The sequence below is a fragment of the Poecile atricapillus genome, chromosome 6 (genome assembly GCF_030490865.1).
Source record: "Poecile atricapillus isolate bPoeAtr1 chromosome 6, bPoeAtr1.hap1, whole genome shotgun sequence".
NCBI classification, from domain to species: domain Eukaryota; kingdom Metazoa; phylum Chordata; class Aves; order Passeriformes; family Paridae; genus Poecile; species Poecile atricapillus.
The window spans coordinates 4,613,981-4,633,666 of NC_081254.1; the positions used below are offsets into that span (position 1 = coordinate 4,613,981).

General features: G+C 45.5%; 1 protein-coding gene across 1 annotated transcript; it reads left to right on the forward strand.

Moving 5' to 3' along the window:
- The first annotated feature begins 536 nt into the window (after positions 1–536).
- Positions 537–18,561, forward strand: TSPAN15 (tetraspanin 15). Its single transcript, XM_058841892.1, has 8 exons — positions 537–2,712; positions 7,450–7,635; positions 9,420–9,494; positions 11,188–11,283; positions 12,901–13,017; positions 15,828–15,875; positions 17,236–17,352; positions 17,627–18,561. Exons 1-8 carry the CDS (start codon positions 2,617–2,619, stop codon positions 17,777–17,779), a joined length of 888 nt encoding a protein of 295 aa, XP_058697875.1. The 5' UTR covers positions 537–2,616; the 3' UTR covers positions 17,780–18,561.
- Positions 18,562–19,686: the final 1,125 nt, after the last annotated feature.

Below are 19,686 nucleotides of genomic sequence, written 5' to 3' on the forward strand. Positions count from 1 at the left end.
GGTCCCTGATCTGTTACTCAGGTGATAATCGAAGAGCAGCCACCCTTTGGTCAACATCTCATCATATGAGTCAGGAGGGATTTGCCTTCCTGTATCCACACCCACACCTTTTATTCGTTTGCTCAGTTGTGCATTGACAAGGTTATCATCCTGGAGCCTGGCCAGCGATTTATTGTGTGCTATCAGCCTTTTGACTTGAAAATGAGCAATTTTTGACACAGGCTGGCTCCAGATTCCTCAGGTAAGTCACATTTGCCTGAGACAGTGGGTAAAACCTGCCTCTCCAGTGGTTCTGGAGTTGTACCAGAGAAAGGGATGACCTGAGAGCAGGGGGGTTTGGGTTTGACTGGTTTCACTGGTGTTTTTATTATGGGCAGGATTGTCAAGGCCAACCATTACTGTGCTGAGTCACCAATCCCAGGTCTGAGCAAAGGCTGAGAGATGCAAACAAAAGATGCAGGTCTGCAAGGTCAGTGGATCGAGGGGTGTTTTGTGTTTTGGAAACATAATCCAAGGTAATACAGGCAGTAGAGGCTTTAATTGTATTTATTGCAAGCTGGACTCTGCTTTTGAAGGAAGAGCCTTTGTCCAGGGAACAGCTCTGAGAGCAGGACAGGAGGACCATGAGCATCCCCCTTGGGTGGGGCAAAGTGCAGCTGGCCTGCAGCTTCTTCAGCCAGATGTGGGCTGGAAGGAAGCAGCAAAAATACCTCTGGCAGCACTGAAAAGCTTTGGGTCTTTCTGACATGGTTTGGTGTAGGGCTAGCTGTTCACTTCTTTCTGCAGAGCTCCTAAAGCCCTGGGGCAAGCGCTCTGCAGTCCTTGGCTTCTGGTGTCTTTAGGACAGCCCCTGGCGATGAGTGAGGAAATGTGGAAGTTGCTGATCCTTAATATGAACAAAACCACTGCCAGCTGTGCTGTTGGATGGTCCCAGGACCAGATGCTGTAATGAACAATCTGCCAGGCTCTTCCTTGGAAAACTGCAGCCCTGTGCTGCCCTGGGCTGAGGTGGGGAGAACACAATCACCATGGACCCTTAGGCTGTTCATAACATCTTACTTTAACCTTTAAATTTGCTGCTAAACTATAACTGTGTCGAGAAATCTTGCCATTTGCATAGACAAAGTCTGAGATTCAGGAAAAGAAAGGGATTACTCAATTATTGTCATGCAGTTTCACAACAGGAACCTGTTTCGATGCGTTGACTCAGTTCTGAAGGAAAACAACACTCCTTTACTCAGCTTCCCCATCCAGCAGGATGTGCCCCGAAATTTTATATGCAGGAAACCAGCACAAAGGACAAGGTAAGGTATTAAAAATTAAGTCCAGCCAGAAAAATTAATTTAGTTAAATACTCAAACAAGGAAGATGCCTAAGTGAGAAGAACATGTTTGGATGTGAATGAAACCCATGAGACACGAAGAGCACGTGACAGACGCTAATTCACTAACACGATGGGATTTCCAGCCTGCATGCCATTGCTGAGTGTCAGGGATATTTGCAAATCTCTCTGAAAATTGAAGTTGTTGATATTTTAGAGGATGAATGCTCTAGGACATTGTACTACTGTCAGAAACATTAGGGGTGAAGAGCTATGAACGTCCTGGGCTGGGTTTTTTTCCAGAAGCAGAATGTAGTAGCACTGCAGGCAACAGCAATGGTACTTTTTATAATAGAATTACCCAGGGATATTTTTTAGCCTTTGGAAACGAGGTTTTGGTGTATTGCATGACCTACAGAAATGATGTGTGACTGATGTTTACACAGTTCTCATACGCAGCTCAGAGGTTTTCCAGTCTCTTTGCTAGGTAACTCGAGGATAAACGCTGCCCCACTTCATCTCCTCTGACAGCAGACACTGATTTTCACTTCCATCTGTCTCTGCTCCGGGCCAGGATGAAACAACCAACTCTGTGACAGTTGTCTGCCACTTTGAATGAGACTTTTTTTTTTTTTTTCCCCGGGGGAAAATAGCCCTTTGTGGGAGAGGAGTGCAGCACTGCGGGCTTGAAAGGGCTTATTTCATCTGGGAGGCATGAATGGCGTTCGCAGTTCATGATCGCTGTGCCAGACCCAACAGGGACCCACTGCCACACGTGGATGAAGGTCGGTGCGGACACAAAGCGTGGCCAGCACAGCCTGCCCAGGAGCTGATGTTATGGGCAGGACGTGACCCTCCCTGCTCGGGCAATCCCCGGGCTGACACGGAGGGAGGTAAATGCCCTGCTAACCCTTCCTCGTGTCGGTGCAGGGCGGAGCGATTCTCCTTTGCCATCTTTTTGCCTGTTCCACCGAAAATCCTAAGCGGTTTCCCGTGCCCGTGTGGTTTTTTTCAGCCGCGGCGGTGGCAGAGCTCTTTTGGGCTCGCATTTCTCCTGCCTCCTCCGGCTGCAGGGCGAATCCCCACCGAGCGCCCGGGGGAACTGCAATAAAAAAAGAGAGAAAATATAAAAGAAAGGAAAGAGAAGCGAGGAGCAAGAGGAAAGGCCGAGGCGGGCAGCTCCCCCCGTGGGTGCTGCCGGAAGCGGCCCCGGGCCCGCCCGGCGGGGCGGCCGCTGCCAGCGCCGGGAAGGGGCGGAGGGCCCGGCGGGGCAGGGCGGCAGGTGCCGCGGGAGGATGGCGGCTGGAGACCCGGAGCAGGCGCGATACTGCGGGAGACTCTCCTACCTGTGCCTCAAGCTGACCCTCATCACCTACTCCACCACGTTCTGGGTGAGCGGCTGGGAGCGGGGGTCCCGCAGCCCGGGCTTCGGCCTTTGGCGGGGATGGATCTCCCCAGGCTGGCGCGGCCGCCTGGCCGAGGGACGGACAGGTTTTGGCGGATGGGGTGGGAAGTTTGAAGGCGGTGAAAATCATCCGTGCATTAATTAAAACGCAGCTCTGCCCTGCGGGGGAGGTGGGCGAAGGGAGCCTTTGCCCTCCAGGTGCGCTGGGCTTGGGCTGAGCCCCGGCAGGGTGAGGTGAGGCCGCAGAGCTCCCGGGTGTGTGTGGGGCAATTGCTGCAGAGCTCCCGGGTGTGTGTGGGACACTTGCAGAGCTCCCGGGTGTGTGTGGGGCACTTGCTGCAGAGCTCCCGGGTGTGTGTGAGGCACTTGCAGAGCTCCCGGGTGTGTGTGGGACACTTGCAGAGCTCCCGGGTGTGTGTGTGAGGCACTTGCAGAGCTCCCGGGTGTGTGTGAGGCACTTGCAGAGCTCCCGGGTGTGTGTGTGAGGCACTTGCAGAGCTCCCGGGTGTGTGTGGGGCAATTGCTGCAGAGCTCCCGGGTGTGTGTGGGACACTTACAGAGCTCCCGGGTGTGTGTGGGACACTTGCAGAGCTCCCGGGTGTGTGTGAGGCACTTGCAGAGCTCCCGGGTGTGTGTGGGGCAATTGCTGCAGAGCTCCCGGGTGTGTGTGGGGCAATTGCTGCAGAGCTCCCGGGTGTGTGTGGGGCAGTTGCTGCAGAGCTCCCGGGTGTGTGTGTGAGGCACTTGCAGAGCTCCCGGGTGTGTGTGGGGGGCAATTGCTGCAGAGCTCCCGGGTGTGTGTGGGACACTTGCAGAGCTCCCGGGTGTGTGTGTGAGGCACTTGCAGAGCTCCCGGGTGTGTGTGTGGGACACTTGCAGAGCTCCCGGGTGTGTGTGGGGCAATTGCTGCAGAGCTCCCGGGTGTGTGTGGGGCACTTGCAGAGCTCCCGGGTGTGTGTGGGGTAATTGCAGAGCTCCCGGGTGTGTGTGGGGCGCTTGCAGAGCTCCCGGGTGTGTGTGGGGCACTTGCTGTCCTCATGCAGGTGTTTGGTAAAGCCAGGGAGTCCCGGGGGATGGCTCCAGACTATGAGCACTGACTTGTGACACGAGGTAAATCCACTGCTGGGCTGGGAGGAGCCCTTGGGGCCCTTTGCAAGGGCTCTTTGTAAGCACCGTGATTTTTAAAGGTGCTCTTTTCAGGCTCGGGGATACAGGGAAGGTGCTGCCTTCAGGTGCTGCTGATGTCAGAGGTGCTCAGGCAGGGTTTTTTTTTTTTTCTGTTTGTCTTTTTCACTTTAAACGCTGCTTAAGTTCTAGTTTGGCTGGTCTCTTTTTGTCTGACTTGGTATTTAGCAGTTGGGAACATCAGGCTTTTGCTTTGCTGCGTGGGAGAAGAGGCTCAGATCCACCAGGTTTCGATAGCGAGTGTCAGATTCAACCTATGATTCAATGAACAAAGATTGAAACGCAAAGGGCTCGGGTGTAATTCAGGCTTTTTGACATCTTGGATACCTTTTGTCTGTCTTAGCAGACAAACCAAGCCTTGTGTTTAGGCTCCTGATGCTCCCTGTGTTCCTCCACGGTTATTCTACGGTCGTGAGTCTCAGAAAAGGGAAATTCAGATTTGTTGTGTTATTTTTTAACCCATTTTTTTTCTTTGTTTTGCGGCAAAGGACCGCGCGCATTGTCTGCTCCGCATTTTCTGTCGGTGGGATGTAAACATTCATCTGGTGGCAGAGAAAGGGCCCTTCTGAAACCATCCTCGGAGCTCCCACGGAGCACAAAGCCTCTTTCAGGATTTTATTTACTCTTTGTAGTTGCTCGCTCAGGATTTTCAATGCTCTGCCCTCGTTTATAAGCGACAGCTTCCATTTGTTTGTGCCGGGGAGATGCTTTGCTCTGGGTGGGGGGAGGATGGGGGCTGGCAGAGGAGCCTCAGGGAATGCCAGGGAATTGTTTTGGGATTCCCAAAATAAAAAAATTCCCCAAAAGGCTGGCACTGGGCAGCATCCTGCTGGAGCTGGGGCCGACCACGCGCTGGGCTGTGCGAGGCGCGTGGGCTTCGCTCACGGAATTTGCTTTTATTGCAGATCTCATCAGCTGTAAATGTCACTTGTCTGGCTCTCTTTTCAGCACTGGTATTCTTTGCTGAGTTTGTTGGCTTGGTGTTTCTTTTTTTTGTTTTTTTTTGTTTTTCTTCTTTTCCTTTAATCAGTGTAAATGGAATTAAAGCTTGGCTGTGGGAGCGTGGGCTTTCTTGAATATTGGGTGGTTTGTGATGTTCTGCTGCTGTTTGGGGCTTTGGATGCCCCAAAATTGAGTTCATTGTTGCAGTTCTGCTATGATATGAGTGATGAAGTCCCAGATTTGAGTCCCCAGGATGGCTTTAAAGCACCAGGAACTAAATCCCAGCCTTATCCAGAGCAGAAAGGAAATAAAAGCTTTGCTGGGAGTGTCAGAGGTGATGTTTGCTACAGGCCTTGTGGTCTTCCCCTGTCACCCAGGGCTTTTTTAAAAACTAGCTTTTTTCTTTTCCACACAACTCTTTTGCTGGTGAATGGGGCTGTAATGTAATTTTCTTGCCCAGCTGAAACAAAACCCAGCATTTTAAGCATTTTAAGCTGTTCTTGAGCTTTATTTAAGAAAAAGAACTGTAAATACAGGGTTAAACCTTCTGCTTGTAAATAAATAAAGAAATGCTTCTCCTTTCTCTTGAGAAAGCAACTTCTGTGTGTGTGTGTGTTTGTGCAAAAGCCCCAGAGAAATCCCCTGTTGTTTGCTGGTGGATGCTCATTCAATGTGAGTCAGGGCAGTTAATTTTCCCTGTGTACACAGCTGGAATTGCCAAACTGGGAGCTGTTGTGAAGGATGCAGGATGTCAACAATCCCTGAGTTCCCACCCCAGGAAGGGAGAGCACAGATCCCAGGGGAGGCTCGAGTGGGATGGCTGCTGCCTCAGCACATCTGCTTGCCATAGTTAAATGCTGCTGCTGGTGTTTGACCGTATTAAAGGTTTAAAAGGTTTTTATTAAATGCTTAAGAAAATAGAAGGTAATGAAAGCAGAAATTTTGGGGGCTGTGGGAGCCCAAATGGAAGTGAAAAGGGGTGAGGATATGTGTATATAAAGATGCTGTATGTGTTTATGTATCTTATTTTCTTAAAGTAGGAAGTATCTTGTATTTTACTCACAATTTTTAGCCAAAACCCCCTGAAATTTAATGCTTTGATGAGAAAACCGTGGTTAAGAAAAAGACATTTCAGTAAAAAGTTCTGATCTTGAAACACCACTCTTCTGAGGTTCTGATAATCCCTATCAAGCTTTCATAGCTGTGGTTTATGTCCAGTGTTTTTTTCAAGGGATCTACCAGGCAAGAATTATTGTTGTTCATGGCACTTCAGTGTTTGCAGGAGAATCTGGTTTTGGGGATACTCTCAATTTGGTCAATTTTAAAGTTGCTTTTTAAATAGCTTCAGTATATTTACTTTTCATGAGAATTTTCTCTCTTTAAATGACAAACTGGTGGCATTCCCTACATATTGTCCTTTGGCATTGTTGTTCATTTCCATAGAAAATCAAGAACTTCCAGTAAGTTGCTATTTATTTTAAGATATCCCATAATTAAAAAAGGATTCCAACTGTGTGGCTCATAAACTCATAACTCACATCGTGTGTCTCTCCAGCCTTTTGTCCAGGATGTACTGCATCACATCCAAAATTAAGAAGTGAAATTTAAAATTAAGAACTATAATTAAGAGTTTCCCGTAGAAATGTCAGGTCAGGAAAGGGGAGGGTTGTTTATCAGATTGCCAAAATGATTGATTTGTGTCTGGTCTCTTCCCTGACGATGTGTCTGGCTGTTGGAGTCAGCAGCAAAGTTTTTCCACTGCAACTTTTGTAATTAAATATTGTGGGCTATTTTTAATTCTAATTAATTCAGAGTAATTCAAAGTGATTTGCTGCAGCACAACATAGTTTTAATATCAAATGATCCTGACATAACTGGTTATTTTGACTAAAGTATCTTTACCTTGTTGAATGAAATATGTCCCTTCCTATTTCACTTGTCAGCTTTATCTGGTGTTTGCTCAAGAAAGCGACAAAATTTCAATCTTGGTTTTTTTTTTGTTGGTTTTTAAATTTTTTTTAGTTTTTAATCTGGTGCCTTTCTCCTGATGGCAGGAGGAGTGGAGGTATGGAAAATATCTGTATTTACTGAGCCTAAATAGAGTGGGAGGGACAGATAAGCTGTTTGCAGACCAGCTAAAACCTGTGTTATGTTAGAGGCACATCCATATATTTATACATTTATGCACACAGAGGGAAGGACAGACAGACACGCAAAGGAAACTCGTTAATGCCATGGCAGTTACTCATATATGTAATAGATGTGATCTCAGATGGGTAATAAATTACATTTCAGCCAGTGATGTATATTTTAATTAGCTTAACTTGCAGCATGTTAAAACATGATGAAATGTATTTTTTGAAATGAACAAGTTTATTTTATTTTTTTTCCAATTCAGCTCTTTTTTCGCTTTAATCTTTGAGTTTTTGGGGTTTTTTTATTTTTTTTTTAACCCAAACTTCTGCTTTGGGTGTTTCATTGTTTATAACAAATCCTGAAGTGAGCAGTGCCAGGTTCCTGTGTACTCACAACCTGTCATCTCTGTGTTTATTTGGAGAAAGAGTAACATCCCTGCTCTCCTCTGTTTCTCTTCCAGGTGATTGGAGCCCTCGTCCTCGCCGTTGGGATTTATGCAGAAATTGAAAGACAGAAGTACAAAACTCTAGAAAGTGCCTTTCTAGCCCCAGCAATTATTTTGATACTTCTGGGCATTGTAATGTTCCTGGTATCCTTTGTGGGTGTACTGGCTTCTCTAAGAGACAATTTATGCCTTCTGCAAGCAGTAAGTGTTGGAATTTTTATTCCCAGTTTCTAAGGCTTGTTACTTTTCCTTTTTGCCGTCCTTTGAATACACATCCAGAGCTGTGAGTGCACCGAAAAATATTTTAACCAAGCTGCTTTATCAAAAAAATCTAATTAAATCTGAGTTTTGTGGGCTGTGGTCCCTCCCTCAGGGAGCACTCGGTCTTGCGGCGAGGGTCTGAGCCCAGCGCTGGGAGAAGCTTCCCAGCAGTTCAGGTGTTGTGGGAAATAACCAGGAATTATCCTGAGGGAGTTCCTGTGTATCTTGTGCAAACTCAGCTGCTGACCAGATGCTGGCTGCTCGTTTTTGAGGATGCAGCTCAAGAGAGAAGCCCTGGTTCAGACAGGCTGGTGTGTCTGTGTGTCCTCCCCTGGGCAGTGGAATGTAGAGGGGAGATGGAAAAATGTGTGTCCAAACTTAAACATGGAGCTCGGGCCTTGGGGAGAAGAGCCCTGAGGGTGAAATGAAAGGGACAAGGTTTTTAGTTTTTTTTTCTTCCCCAGTGCCTCTGGAAAGGTGGATTTTAGGGAAATTCCTGGGTAACACTTTGTTTTCACCTGCACAGAGTCACAGGGAGTTTGGGTTGGAAGGGACCTTTTAAAGGCCACCTAGTGCAGCCCCCTTGCAATGAGCAGGGACACCTTCCACTAGTGCAGGATGCTCAAAACCCGACCCAGCCTGGCCTTGTCATGTCAGTTCAGTCTAACAACAAGCTAAACAGGTGGTTTGTTATGGAGGGCAAAGCCAGAAATAACCATGGATTTTGAAGTTCTACTGGAATTTTACCGAGAGCCCCTCCTTAGGCTTCTTTCCCACTGAGCGTGGCGATGTGTCAGGTGCCAGGAACATTTTCTGTTCCCATTCTGGTAGCAAACCCAGCTGGGTATTCAACAAAGCAGGTCCCTGATGCCAGCTTCCCAGCCTGATTCCAGATTTAGCAGGAGAAAAGATACCTGGCTGGTGAATTCCTGACACTGAGCACACAGAAGTGAAAGCAGCTTTCAGAGAGGAGCTGATTTAGGGATTATTTTCAGACGAGGGATCTTAAAACTTCACTCCTGACGAAGTTCATTGCTACACAGCAGACCTAAATTTGCTTAACACCTGTCTTTTCTGCCTGGAGGGTTGGAGAAACATTCCAAGTACTGGCATGCTGCAGCTCTCTCACACTGCAGTGGATTTCTTCACATTTTTCACATGTTTGCACACGGGGTTGTGTGTGAGTGCATTTGTGAGCACATGTATGTATACAGGCAGATAAATGTGGGAAGCAGCACACTAAAAGGTACCAAGCCTGGAATTTTGCTTTGATTTAGCACTGGCAGAGTAGTAGAAGGTGATTTGGATCATCAAATGGTGTGCTGCTTTATCCACTAATTGAAAGCTGAAAGTTCTGGTTTTGTGGGGAGCATGGAAACATGAAGTGTGGTGTGGTTTGTAGCAGGCCATCAGTCTGCTTCTCTGGGATGCTCTTGTGGAAAGGAGTATCTTGGCAGGATAATTACATCTAATGGACTTGGGTCCGTTCAGAGCAAGAAAATAACGTGCTTGCCAGTTGGGCAAAACCCAGAATAATTTAAGTGAGGAAAAAAGGCTTTCTCATGACATTGGCAATTTGAACAAACCCATCATTTTATATTTTCATTTAAAATGCTATGCTGAAAGCCAAGTCTATTGGCAGTTGAATGCTAGACTTAAGGGCACTAATTGAAAGAGTAATTGGAGTTCTGTCTAATGCCTGACTTGCACTTGTTTTCCTGCAGTTCATGTACATCCTGGGCATCTGCTTGCTGATCGAGCTGACAGGTGGAGTGGTGGCCCTGATCTTCAGGAACCAGGTGAGCTGCTTGCTTCGGGTTCTCATAGGGTTCAGCTCTGCTAAATAACAGCTGGTCAAGCTCCTGAGCACTCCTTGATAGAGATCTGGAGACAGGTCCAGGCTTTTCAGGGTTCAGTGACCATGCTGGGGCGTTGCCACCATTCAGGAGAGAAATTCCAGGTTAACGAAGATCTGCTGACTACAAATGTGCAACACAAGCAAAACGAGTTTCCAGCTCTTCGTGTTTGACAAAATGCTTTCTTCTGTTTTGCCATCTGGGTCTGACTGCTAATTTGGGAAGTTTCCAGATGGATTTGGAGACTGTTGGTTTTTTTCGTGGCCAAAATGTTTTGCCTCAGTTGAAGGACAGCTCTTCCCTGCCCACATCCATAACCAACATAAAAAATTTATATAGGAGTCTCTGTTATTGACAAGCTGTAACTGTGTTAGAGCCTTGATTTTTCTGCACAGAAAGCAGCAGAATGTTTTTTTTCAGTTAGAAATGCTTTGAAACATAAATGTATTCACTATGGCAAGTACTAGATGTCTATGCTTCCATTCATAGCAGGACAGCCACGCTTAGGGACAGGCTTTTTTCAAGGTTAGTGGAGAAGTTTGGGTTAGTATGGGGAGAACAAGAAAAGGTTTATGGATGCTTTGGGTGGTAGCCTCTATTTAAACCCTGTTAGTTTTGCATGTCGTGCATTTTCCCCATTTCTTTCTCTACTTCCTTTTCAAATCTGGAGAGTCAAAATGAGGTTCTTGACCAGTTAGGAGGGTCCTGTGTTATTTCTCATCACTAATGTGATCATCCTTTTTTGTTCTGGTTAGCTTGTAAGTGCTGCAGTTTGTAATACTGAGAAGATGAGTGGGTGTATTTCAGGTTTTCTGACCTATGAGGCTTTAAATTTTATCCATTTCAGGAACTGTATTGAAAGGAAAGTTGTTACATTCTGTTGTGATTAGACCCTGGTTTTGCTGTGCTGAGATTGTGCTGGATCTTAACTTAATAAAAATATTTTTATTATTTTTTTTCTTTTATCTCATCTTCTGAACTTTAAAAACACTTTGTTGATTTAATTTATAATATGCCATGCTGAGGAGATTCCATTTTATACCTTGCCTCACTGCTGAATTTCTCAACACAACCACTGTAAAACATGCAAATACACCTTTTTTTCCACTCCATGTGGAATAAAGCTCTCTATCTGGCAATTGTGGACTCTTTGGAAAAATCAAATTAGTAAGAAAATTCATGGAAAATAAAATTCACCGACGGTGGTGACGCTGTCAAGTCTCGTTGCTTGGGGTGTGGTGCAGACCACGGTGCCAAGATCCACCACCCAAACCCACTGCTCTGACATCCAGAGGATGATGAGGGTCCCCAGTGCCAGGGATCCTGCCTGGGGATAACAGGAACATCTCTGGGGGATGCTTGGAGAGTCTCAGCAGCGAGAGGTGTCGCACTTCCCAGCCCAAACCCAGCAGTGAGGCTCCTTCTGCAGAGGAGAACAGATGGCTGGTCCCTGCAGGGCTGTGCTAAAATTTGTTTTTAAGAAGTGCTTTGTTTTTTTTCTCTTAAAAAAAAACCCCAAACCTTTTCTTTTGTTCCCATCAGTTACACTTTTCACTTTAACCTGCTCTTCTAGTTCTGTTCCAGCCCATGTGCCCATTGTGCAACCCACGAATCTCGTTTTCCTTTTGCTTTCTAGACAATCAAATTTTTGAATGATAACATCAGAAGAGGAATTGAGAATTACTACGATGATTTAGACTTCAAGAACATCATGGATTCTGTTCAAAAGCAGGTTTGGTTGGGTTTTTTTGGTTGTTTTTTTTTTTTTTCTTTCCCCCTTGGACTAACTCAGCAGCAGCTTTGAGTTTTTCCAGTGATGTGACAAGCAAGTTGTTAGTGATGAGATCTTGTGTGTCATCTCTCGTGGTGTTGCTGCTGAGGTCAGGGCTCATCCAGCATTCCAGCTGGCATTTAAAGCCCTCTTACATCACTGCAAAAAGAGAGGGCCAAAATGCAGCTTTTGCCTTGGCAGGTGCAATTCAAATGCTCACAGGCAGATCCTACAAACCTGTGGGTTTATAGTGGCCCCACAGCTGGATTCAGACAAATTCAGCCTAAATTCCATCCATGGCCTTGCACTCCACATTTCTGCTGGCTGCTCCAAGGGATTGAGAAGCACTTTGTTAACAGGAGGCAGTGGATAAAGAGAAATTTGGATAAAGAGAATTTGGGCTGCCCCAGCCTGGGCCGTTGTGTGGCTGCTCGAGGGCAAGCACAGAGCTCTTTAACAAGGTGGTTATTGGAAGGAAATACCAGTGGAGGAATATTTACCTGTAATTAAAATTACAGAAACTGTAGTGAGCCCAGCTGGGCATTACTTAATGGCACGTGGGCCTTGACTCACAGCCTTTTTTCTTTTTTTTTTTTTTTTAATAAGGCTGGTCTGTTTAGGTGTTTGTTGGGTTATTGAAGAATTCTGCCATGTAGTTCAGAGACTGTAGAGAAAGCAAAAAGCGCTCAGAAATGTGATGTCAGGGCCCATGTGATGTCTGTGACCACGCCAAGTAATGGTTATTAAAGAAAATGGACTTAGGAAATGATACATGTATTCTAGGACATCGTTATGGAGATGGCAGCCTGCTTTGAAAAACAAAGTTAGCATGGAAAGTCTGTCAGAAGCACACCATCCTGAGGAAATTTTGTCATTAGACTTTATAATGCTTTAAAGTTTCCATGCACTGCCCAAAATTATGGATACGTTCAGTGACCGTACACGTTAGTGGTTAAATGAGCCCCTCCTTTTCCCTTAGTTTAAATTATAAAGTGAATATTTATATTAAGTCAGTGTAAACTTACAGTGTTTGTTTGCCAGCTTTCAGTTCTTCTAAACTACACCCACAACGTTTTGCTGAGATTAATTTATGCCTTAGAGCAACTCTTTTGTCTTTTAGATCCAGTTGGAAATGCAGTTGTAATCCTTAAAAGAACTGCTGAGGTAGATGACAGGTCAAGATGGAGTCAGTGTAAAAACACTGTTTAATGATGTCCAGAGCTGGAAAGATTAATTTTTCAACTCAGAAAAGATGGGAGGTGGAACTTAGCACCAAGCACTTTGCTCTGGCACCTTGGGTTCAGCGAGTGACAGAGGACTCTTAGCTATACTTTTAATTCTTTTTATTTGTGTTTATCATATGCATTCATACATGCCTTGCTGATAAAATGACAGGACTTTTTGGTAGCTCAGGGCTTTTGAAATTGTTTTATTCTTACTTTGTTTTCTACTTGTGCAAAGAGTTTAAGGTACAAATTGTGTTTTTCCTTTTCCTTTTGGAATCATAGAACCCTTTAGGTTGGAGAAGACCTTTAAGATCATTGAGTTTTGTCTTTTTTTTTTTTATTTTCTCTGCAGTTTAAGTGCTGTGGTGGGGAAGATTATAGAGATTGGTCCCAAAATGTGTACCACAACTGTGCAGCTCCAGGACCACTGGCCTGTGGGGTGCCCTACACTTGCTGCATCAGAAATAAGGTAAGTCCTGGCATCACTGGTGTTTGCTTAAAAAGGTACCTGACTTTAGGAAGTCTGGAGTAAGAAGTGAAGAAAAATGTGTCCTTTCCTCCCCTAATGGATCTGTGGGTCTTGACAGCTGGAAAGGGAGAAAATAATGGATTAGATGTGGTCCATTTTACTGACCCACTTCCCAGCCCCAGAAGGAATATTGGCAGCTCCACTAATCTCACAGCTTGCCTGAACCAGACATGCTTAAAATTCAGTTTTGCTGGTGTTTTCCCATGGGTTTGCTTTGCTCCAGCTTTGCCAGGAAGCCTGGGACCTGGTGGCTTCTGTGGGTGGGGGTCAGAGTGATGTGCTCCAGCTGCTGTGTGAATTAAAAACCCAACAGAACGACCTTGTCATCTCCAGAATAATCCAAAAATGTGGGCAACTGATCTCAGGGTCACACAGGTCTGCCCCAGCCTAGCCTTGAAAAGTACCTGCCTCTAAAATCCTGGAAGGGCTGGAGTCTGAACCAGTTTCTCAGTCTGTGCTGAACTGGTGCTAACTGGTGCTGACAGCACTAGGAGCAGGCATTGATTTTCATGGAAATGTACATTTTATTTAATTCTGTGATTCACTGCTCTTCATTTGAGGGATGCACGTAATGCTGAATTTGATAAAGAGCTATTCCCCAACTACTCCAGTACAGGCAGTGCCTGCCTCAGTGGGTTCTGGTCTCTAGTCTGAACACGAGACAGAGATTGGGTAAGAGCAGAGCTCATGGTGGATATCCTGCTGCTGCCTGCTTTGGGCTGCCCTTTCAGCCTTGTGTGTAGCTGTTCAGTTAAAAGAAAGGAAAAATGGATGCAATGGTGGTGTCAGTAATCCTGCTAGGTGTTGTAGAAATGTGTATCATTTTGTGTTTATTACTTGTGCTCACACATTTTTGGTGTGTGGGAATGATTCTGTTTAAATCTGTGATGAGCTTTGATTTATTCTCAGAAACCAAAGCTGAGCAGTCATGCTTTGAGTCCTAGGTGTTTGGGAGTAAAAATCTGCAGCTGGATGGAGCAGAACACCTCAGGATTTTGCCTTCAGGAAAGGGAAAGCACCGAAATAAAAACTTCTCCAGGGAAAAGCAAGGAGTATATTCTCCCTGTGCTACACTGACAGCTGGGGAGGGGTGGGATTAGGCTGCTTGTAGCCCAAAAAGCCCGGGGCAATAAATGGAAAGGCAGGGAGAAGCCCCAGATGGAAGTGTGGCTCATCCAGGTGCTGCAGCAGGTGAGGGCTCATGGCTCTGCAGCGGGGAGATGTGAAAACATGCTCATGAATTTCATATTATATGAAATTCAGTGTTTTTCTAGATCTTATAACTAAGTATCAGAAACAAGGGCACACACTCTGTATTCTAGACTCCAACAAGATGCTGTTGCTGTGCTCGAGGCAGGGTAACACCAGCACCGGGGCTGTGCACGGCTGCCTCGGGGGAAAAAACCGACCACAAGAGGCATCAATCTCGTGTGTTTGACAAATCCTTCCAAATACAGGCTGGTTTCTGTCCTGGAAAGCTACAGATATGGTTTGTGATTACTCATTGGCTTTGTAGTCATGGAAAACTCCCGCTAATGTTGGTGCCTGGATTCTGATCCTCTGTAAAAACCTCCTGCTAACACCAGCCAGCTCCTACTGGGGAGGCTCTAAAGGAACTATGTCTAAATCAAATTATTTATTTAAGACTTACACTAGTGCAGCAGGTAGAAATTAGTCCCAAACGCCTGTAAACCTCTCTTTCCAATGCATTTATCTGTGCTTATGCCACGGCATCCTGTTAGCAAATTCTGTGTTTCGAGTTAAACGAGGGGGCTGCGTTCCTTGTGGTCACGTATTTTGGGAGTGACCATGTGTCAGCTGCTCAGGCTTCAGCGGTTTTGGGAACATGAAATCACTCACAGGCAGCACAACACGCTGGTGCCTGATATTGCTGCTGATTTCCAAGTGTATTTATGACCTGTGGTTGGCAGATGGGTGCCCCACACGGTTTCCCAACAGCCCTGTGGAATAGTCCGAGCTTTTTCTTCTGGGAATGTGCTGAACCTTGTTTGTCAGCCAGTTGTGTGTTCAAGGTGAGAGCCCAGCTTTTTGGGGGGCTTAAAAACTTCCCTTTTCCCTCCATGTCTTTGGCTCTATTTTCTATTTCCTTTGATGCCAGTGGGTTTTTACACAGGATAATATTTAAATGAAGGAGAATATTTTTCAGGCTGGCTTTTCCAGACTTTCAAGGTAGAACCTTGGAACCCACAAAAGGCATGACATGGCTACAGAAAATGCATTAATAATCTGTGGTGAAGGCAAGCCCTCAATCTCTTAAATATATAGGTTTTATATTCAGTATATAATGGTATTGTGTGAATATCATAATGAGCTTAATCTTGTAAAAAACATTCAATTATGGAAGTTATTTGAAACTGAAGATACTTCTGAGCTTAAATTTGTCATTGTCTTGGCATGAAGGCTCTGTTAACCCCTGGTTTTATTAATAAGGTGTGTTAAGTTATGAAGGCTTTAAAAGGAAATCCAGCTGTGGAAACAGCTGTGTCACACAGCTCTGTGCCACCCTGGTTTTTTGGATAGAAAGGGTTTCAGTGTCTTGTGACACACTGACAATACTCATTCCTCTAAAATCTAACTAAATCTGACCCTGGGGCTGCTGGGATAAACCTGGTTTTGGACTGGGAAATAACCCTGTCGTTTTCCTGTGAGCTGGGTGAACACGGAGTAAAAAGAATATATTTGTGATATTCATTTCCTGCTGCAATTCATATTTGTTGTTTTCTTTTCAGACAGACATTATCAACACTATGTGTGGATACAAAACCATTGACCAAGAGGTAACATAGCCAGTGCCCACCCTGTCATGGCAGAGGGTGCTGCTTCTCTGCATTGTTTTTTGTTGATCTGTTACAAAAGTGTTTTTTCTGTGTGCTTTTTTTAATCTGCCAGGAAGTTAAATTGGCAATTTAAATGGTTCTTTTTTCCTGGAATAATTTCCATATATGAGGAAAAACTAATCTTGTTTGATTTTTGTCTCTTCCCTTCTTTGCATTTTCTAGGATTCCTTGTTTGTTGACAACTTCCCCAAGCTAATTGCACAATTAACCCACAAAAAGCTGCTTTCAAAGTCTGAAGCCTCGAGCTGGGGAAAGCTTTTAGTACTTAAAAGCTAGAGTTTCTCACTGAGTAAAATTGGCATTGATAAAAGCCAGCTTAGCTAAGTATTTTATATCCCAGGAGTGGGTGTTTTATTTTAAAGCCTGTGATAGTATTTCTGGAAGAGCAGTGGGACTTCCCTGGTCCTGGAGTGGGATGGGGCCTCCTCCTTCTGCCTTTCCTTTTGGGAACAGCCCCAGTGACTCCAGAGGAGAAGCTGCCAGCTCAAGGCAGTAATTGCAGAGTGATTAAGAAGGGAAATCGGTAATTGGATGAGCCCTGAGTTCTCCACTCCTGGCTTTGGAGCGCTGGGATGAGGCAGGGCGGGGGCTGGTCTGGAAAAGCTCCTCTCCCCAGCTCATTTGAGGCACTTGGAGCACAATGCCGGCCTCGGTTGTTGGTTTTTGGGATTACAGGTTACCTTTAAATACAATTTGTCTCCATTTAGATTCATTGATTTGTGGCTTAATCACCTGAAGGCCCCAGGGAGCACTTCAGCATCTGCTTAACTTCACTCCATTCATCCACTTAGGACCCTCTGCAGCCTCAAGTGCTTTCTAAATTATGGGTTGGGGGTCACAGAGCAGCACAGCTTGCAGGACTGAATCCAAAATCCTCTTGTTCCTGTCCTCTTTTGGGGTCTTTTTGCAAAGCACTTGCTCCTCAATTTGTATTTTTCCACTGCTGGATTTTCAACTTGGAAGCGTTGAAAAAGAAGAGAGGCTTCTCTGCTTTCCACGTGGTCTTAAATGAGAATTGGGTGCATTTCTTATTGAAAAATAGCTGCAACCAGCAGGTTTAAGACAAGGAATAATAATAATAATAATAATAATAATAATACCTTTTGAAAAACAATTTGTTTGAGGTGAGGAGCAGCTTCACAGTAGATTGGAAGAGTTACTGCTGAGCTCTTTGCTCAAACTCTGTGGGTTTATAGAGGTGGGAAGGCAAACCAAGCCTGCCTCGCTGAGTTTTGGGGTTGCCTCATGTATCACAGCCCAGTGGAGCTGCCTGCTGAGCCCTGGCTCTGGTGTTTTGCAGCGCCTGAGCGTTCAGCACGTTATCTACGTCCGAGGGTGCACCAATGCTGTGCTCATTTGGTTTTTGGACAACTACAGCATCATGGCTGGCGTGCTGCTCGGCATATTGCTGCCCCAGGTAAGAGAGGGACGCTGTGCTCCTGACAGGGAACATCTGATTTGTTGGTGTGGGAAATCTCCTTCCACTGCAATCATCGTTTTCTTTTGGAATTTAGTGTAGCTGACGAGCTGAGGTGGCACTCAGGTAATTTAGGAGCATCGCTGTGTAGGGTTTGCTAATTCGCTTTTGCCTGGGGGGTTTGCATTTTGGGGTTTTTTTTTGAGGGGGGTTCCTCCCTTAGCTGTGACAACTCTCCAGTGCTCCAGTGGGATAAGCTGCCTTGTTTTGGCAGTTCCTGGGGGTGCTGCTGTCCCTGCTGTACATCACCCGTGTGGAGGACATCATCACGGAGCACAAGCTGAGCGAGAGCCTGTTCGGAGACGCGCGCCACAGAGCCGCCCCCGAGTTTGCCGGAGCCGGCTGCTGCATGTGTTACCCGGGGTGACTTGGGGAACCCAAAACGCAGCTGAAACCAGGCAAACCCAGCAGCTTTGGTCCCTGCTGGCTGCTGCAGACTGTGGGGGTGGTGAAGCAGCCAGCAGCCGGTTCCGGCGACCCAGGACGCACCGGAGCGGCCCCGCGCTGCCGACGGGACCGGAGGGTGCATTAAACCCCCTGTGGATCTGTGAATCATTAGATCTCCTGTGGATCTGTGATCTGTGGGTCATTAAATCTCCTGTGGATCTGTGATCTGTGGATCAATAAATCTCCTTCTGAGTGATTGCTGAGTGATGAGGCAGCCAGAAATGAACCGGAGCAGATTTGAACGTCGATTTCTAGGAAGTGTCTTTGTGTCTCGGGGTGTCGTATTTAAGTTTTTTGTCCTCTTTGACTTTGTTTTCTTACTGCTTCCAGAGAGATTTCTTACTGATCCACACAGTGAATATGGAGCATGTGTTTGATAACGGGGTTTTATGCTAATCATGATGAATTTACTGACAATAATGGATGTGATGCTGATCGCTTTCATTGCTCAGTCTTCTGTGCCTTTTAATAACGGGGCAAATGCCAATGTCAGATCAGTCAGGTAATGCTTGATCTATTTTTTAATGCTGTTTGTTACTGTCTGGCTTTTGTATAAACTTAGAGGATGTTTACTGTGGATGTACAGTATTTTTCCCCTTTAGTAAATTAACTAGGTGATTTAAGACTTCATATTTTTTTGGAGTTCTGTATGTCAAGATGTTTCTAAAATTTACTGTCAAAATAAAAACAATGAGTTTTTTTTCTTAAAATAAAGCACGTGGGTTTTGTGTTAAATCACTTTTATTTTCTCATGTAAGTTAAGCCTGTCCCTCCAATGCTGAATCAAAAGGTAGAAGTGGCAGGAGCTGTGATTCTGGCTTGGGTGCTGCCTGCCTGGGGTTTTGGAGAGTCACTGAACATCTGTGCCTCCCTTGCTTCTCTCAGTCCACCAAGAGCTCTGGGGTTTTTGTTGGAGTTCCTTTGTCCTGAGCATTTCTCTGCAGTCTCTCCAGCCCCAGCCAGGCCTGCAGGCAAAATGCAAAACCTAATTATCATGTTTCAATTAAACCAAAGTCAGGATGAGAATAAAGCAGGTTTATATCCTGAATGGAAATCTCTGCTTTTCAGAACACTCCACTGAGAAAAACAGGGCAACATCTGATATTATTTCCTCCTTGCTGCTTTTTGTTGCTGTTTTGTTTTAATTTTATTTTTTTTTTTCTGTGTCCTGGACATTTTTTTCTGCTTTCTTGAAAACTCAGCATTCTCTGCTTAACTCTGCCTTCACCAAGAATTTCTGAGCAAACTTCATGCATTTCCAGGAGCCAAAAAAGGACTCATGCAGTTCTTCAGTGTTCCTGGTGGTTTCTAGGGAGAGAAATCCTGCTCCAGCCTACACAGCACACTCTAGAGTTGGGCCCTGCACATGGCTACCACTTATTTAATTGCTCCTTGTCACCTCAGTTTTCCTGGTCTCTGTCTTGAATAATGTGTTGTGGTAAGTTAAGAAGGAAGGTGTGTTTTAAGGGTGGATTTGTGTGCAAAGAGAGGAAGGGGGAGCTGGGGAAGGATGGGGAAATGGAAGTTGGTTTGTAGCAGAGACTGGGCTGGGAAGGTGGGAATGACAAAGGGAATGACAAAAGTAATTTTTTTTTTCTTTTTCTAATAATAGTGCCTTGTAAATGTGGGGGTGGTGTGAAATATGAGCTAGCCCAGAAACCGGGAGCTGGCAGAAGCACGGTTAAACTTCAGGTGGTTTAAATGAAATGGGGAGAGTGTTTTGGGATACAAGAGAGCAATTATCCCTTAAGAAGAAAATCTGTGGGCTGTGCTGAATTCTCAGCCATCCCCGAGGTCATTCACAGTGTTTGGGTGGGAGTGATGTCA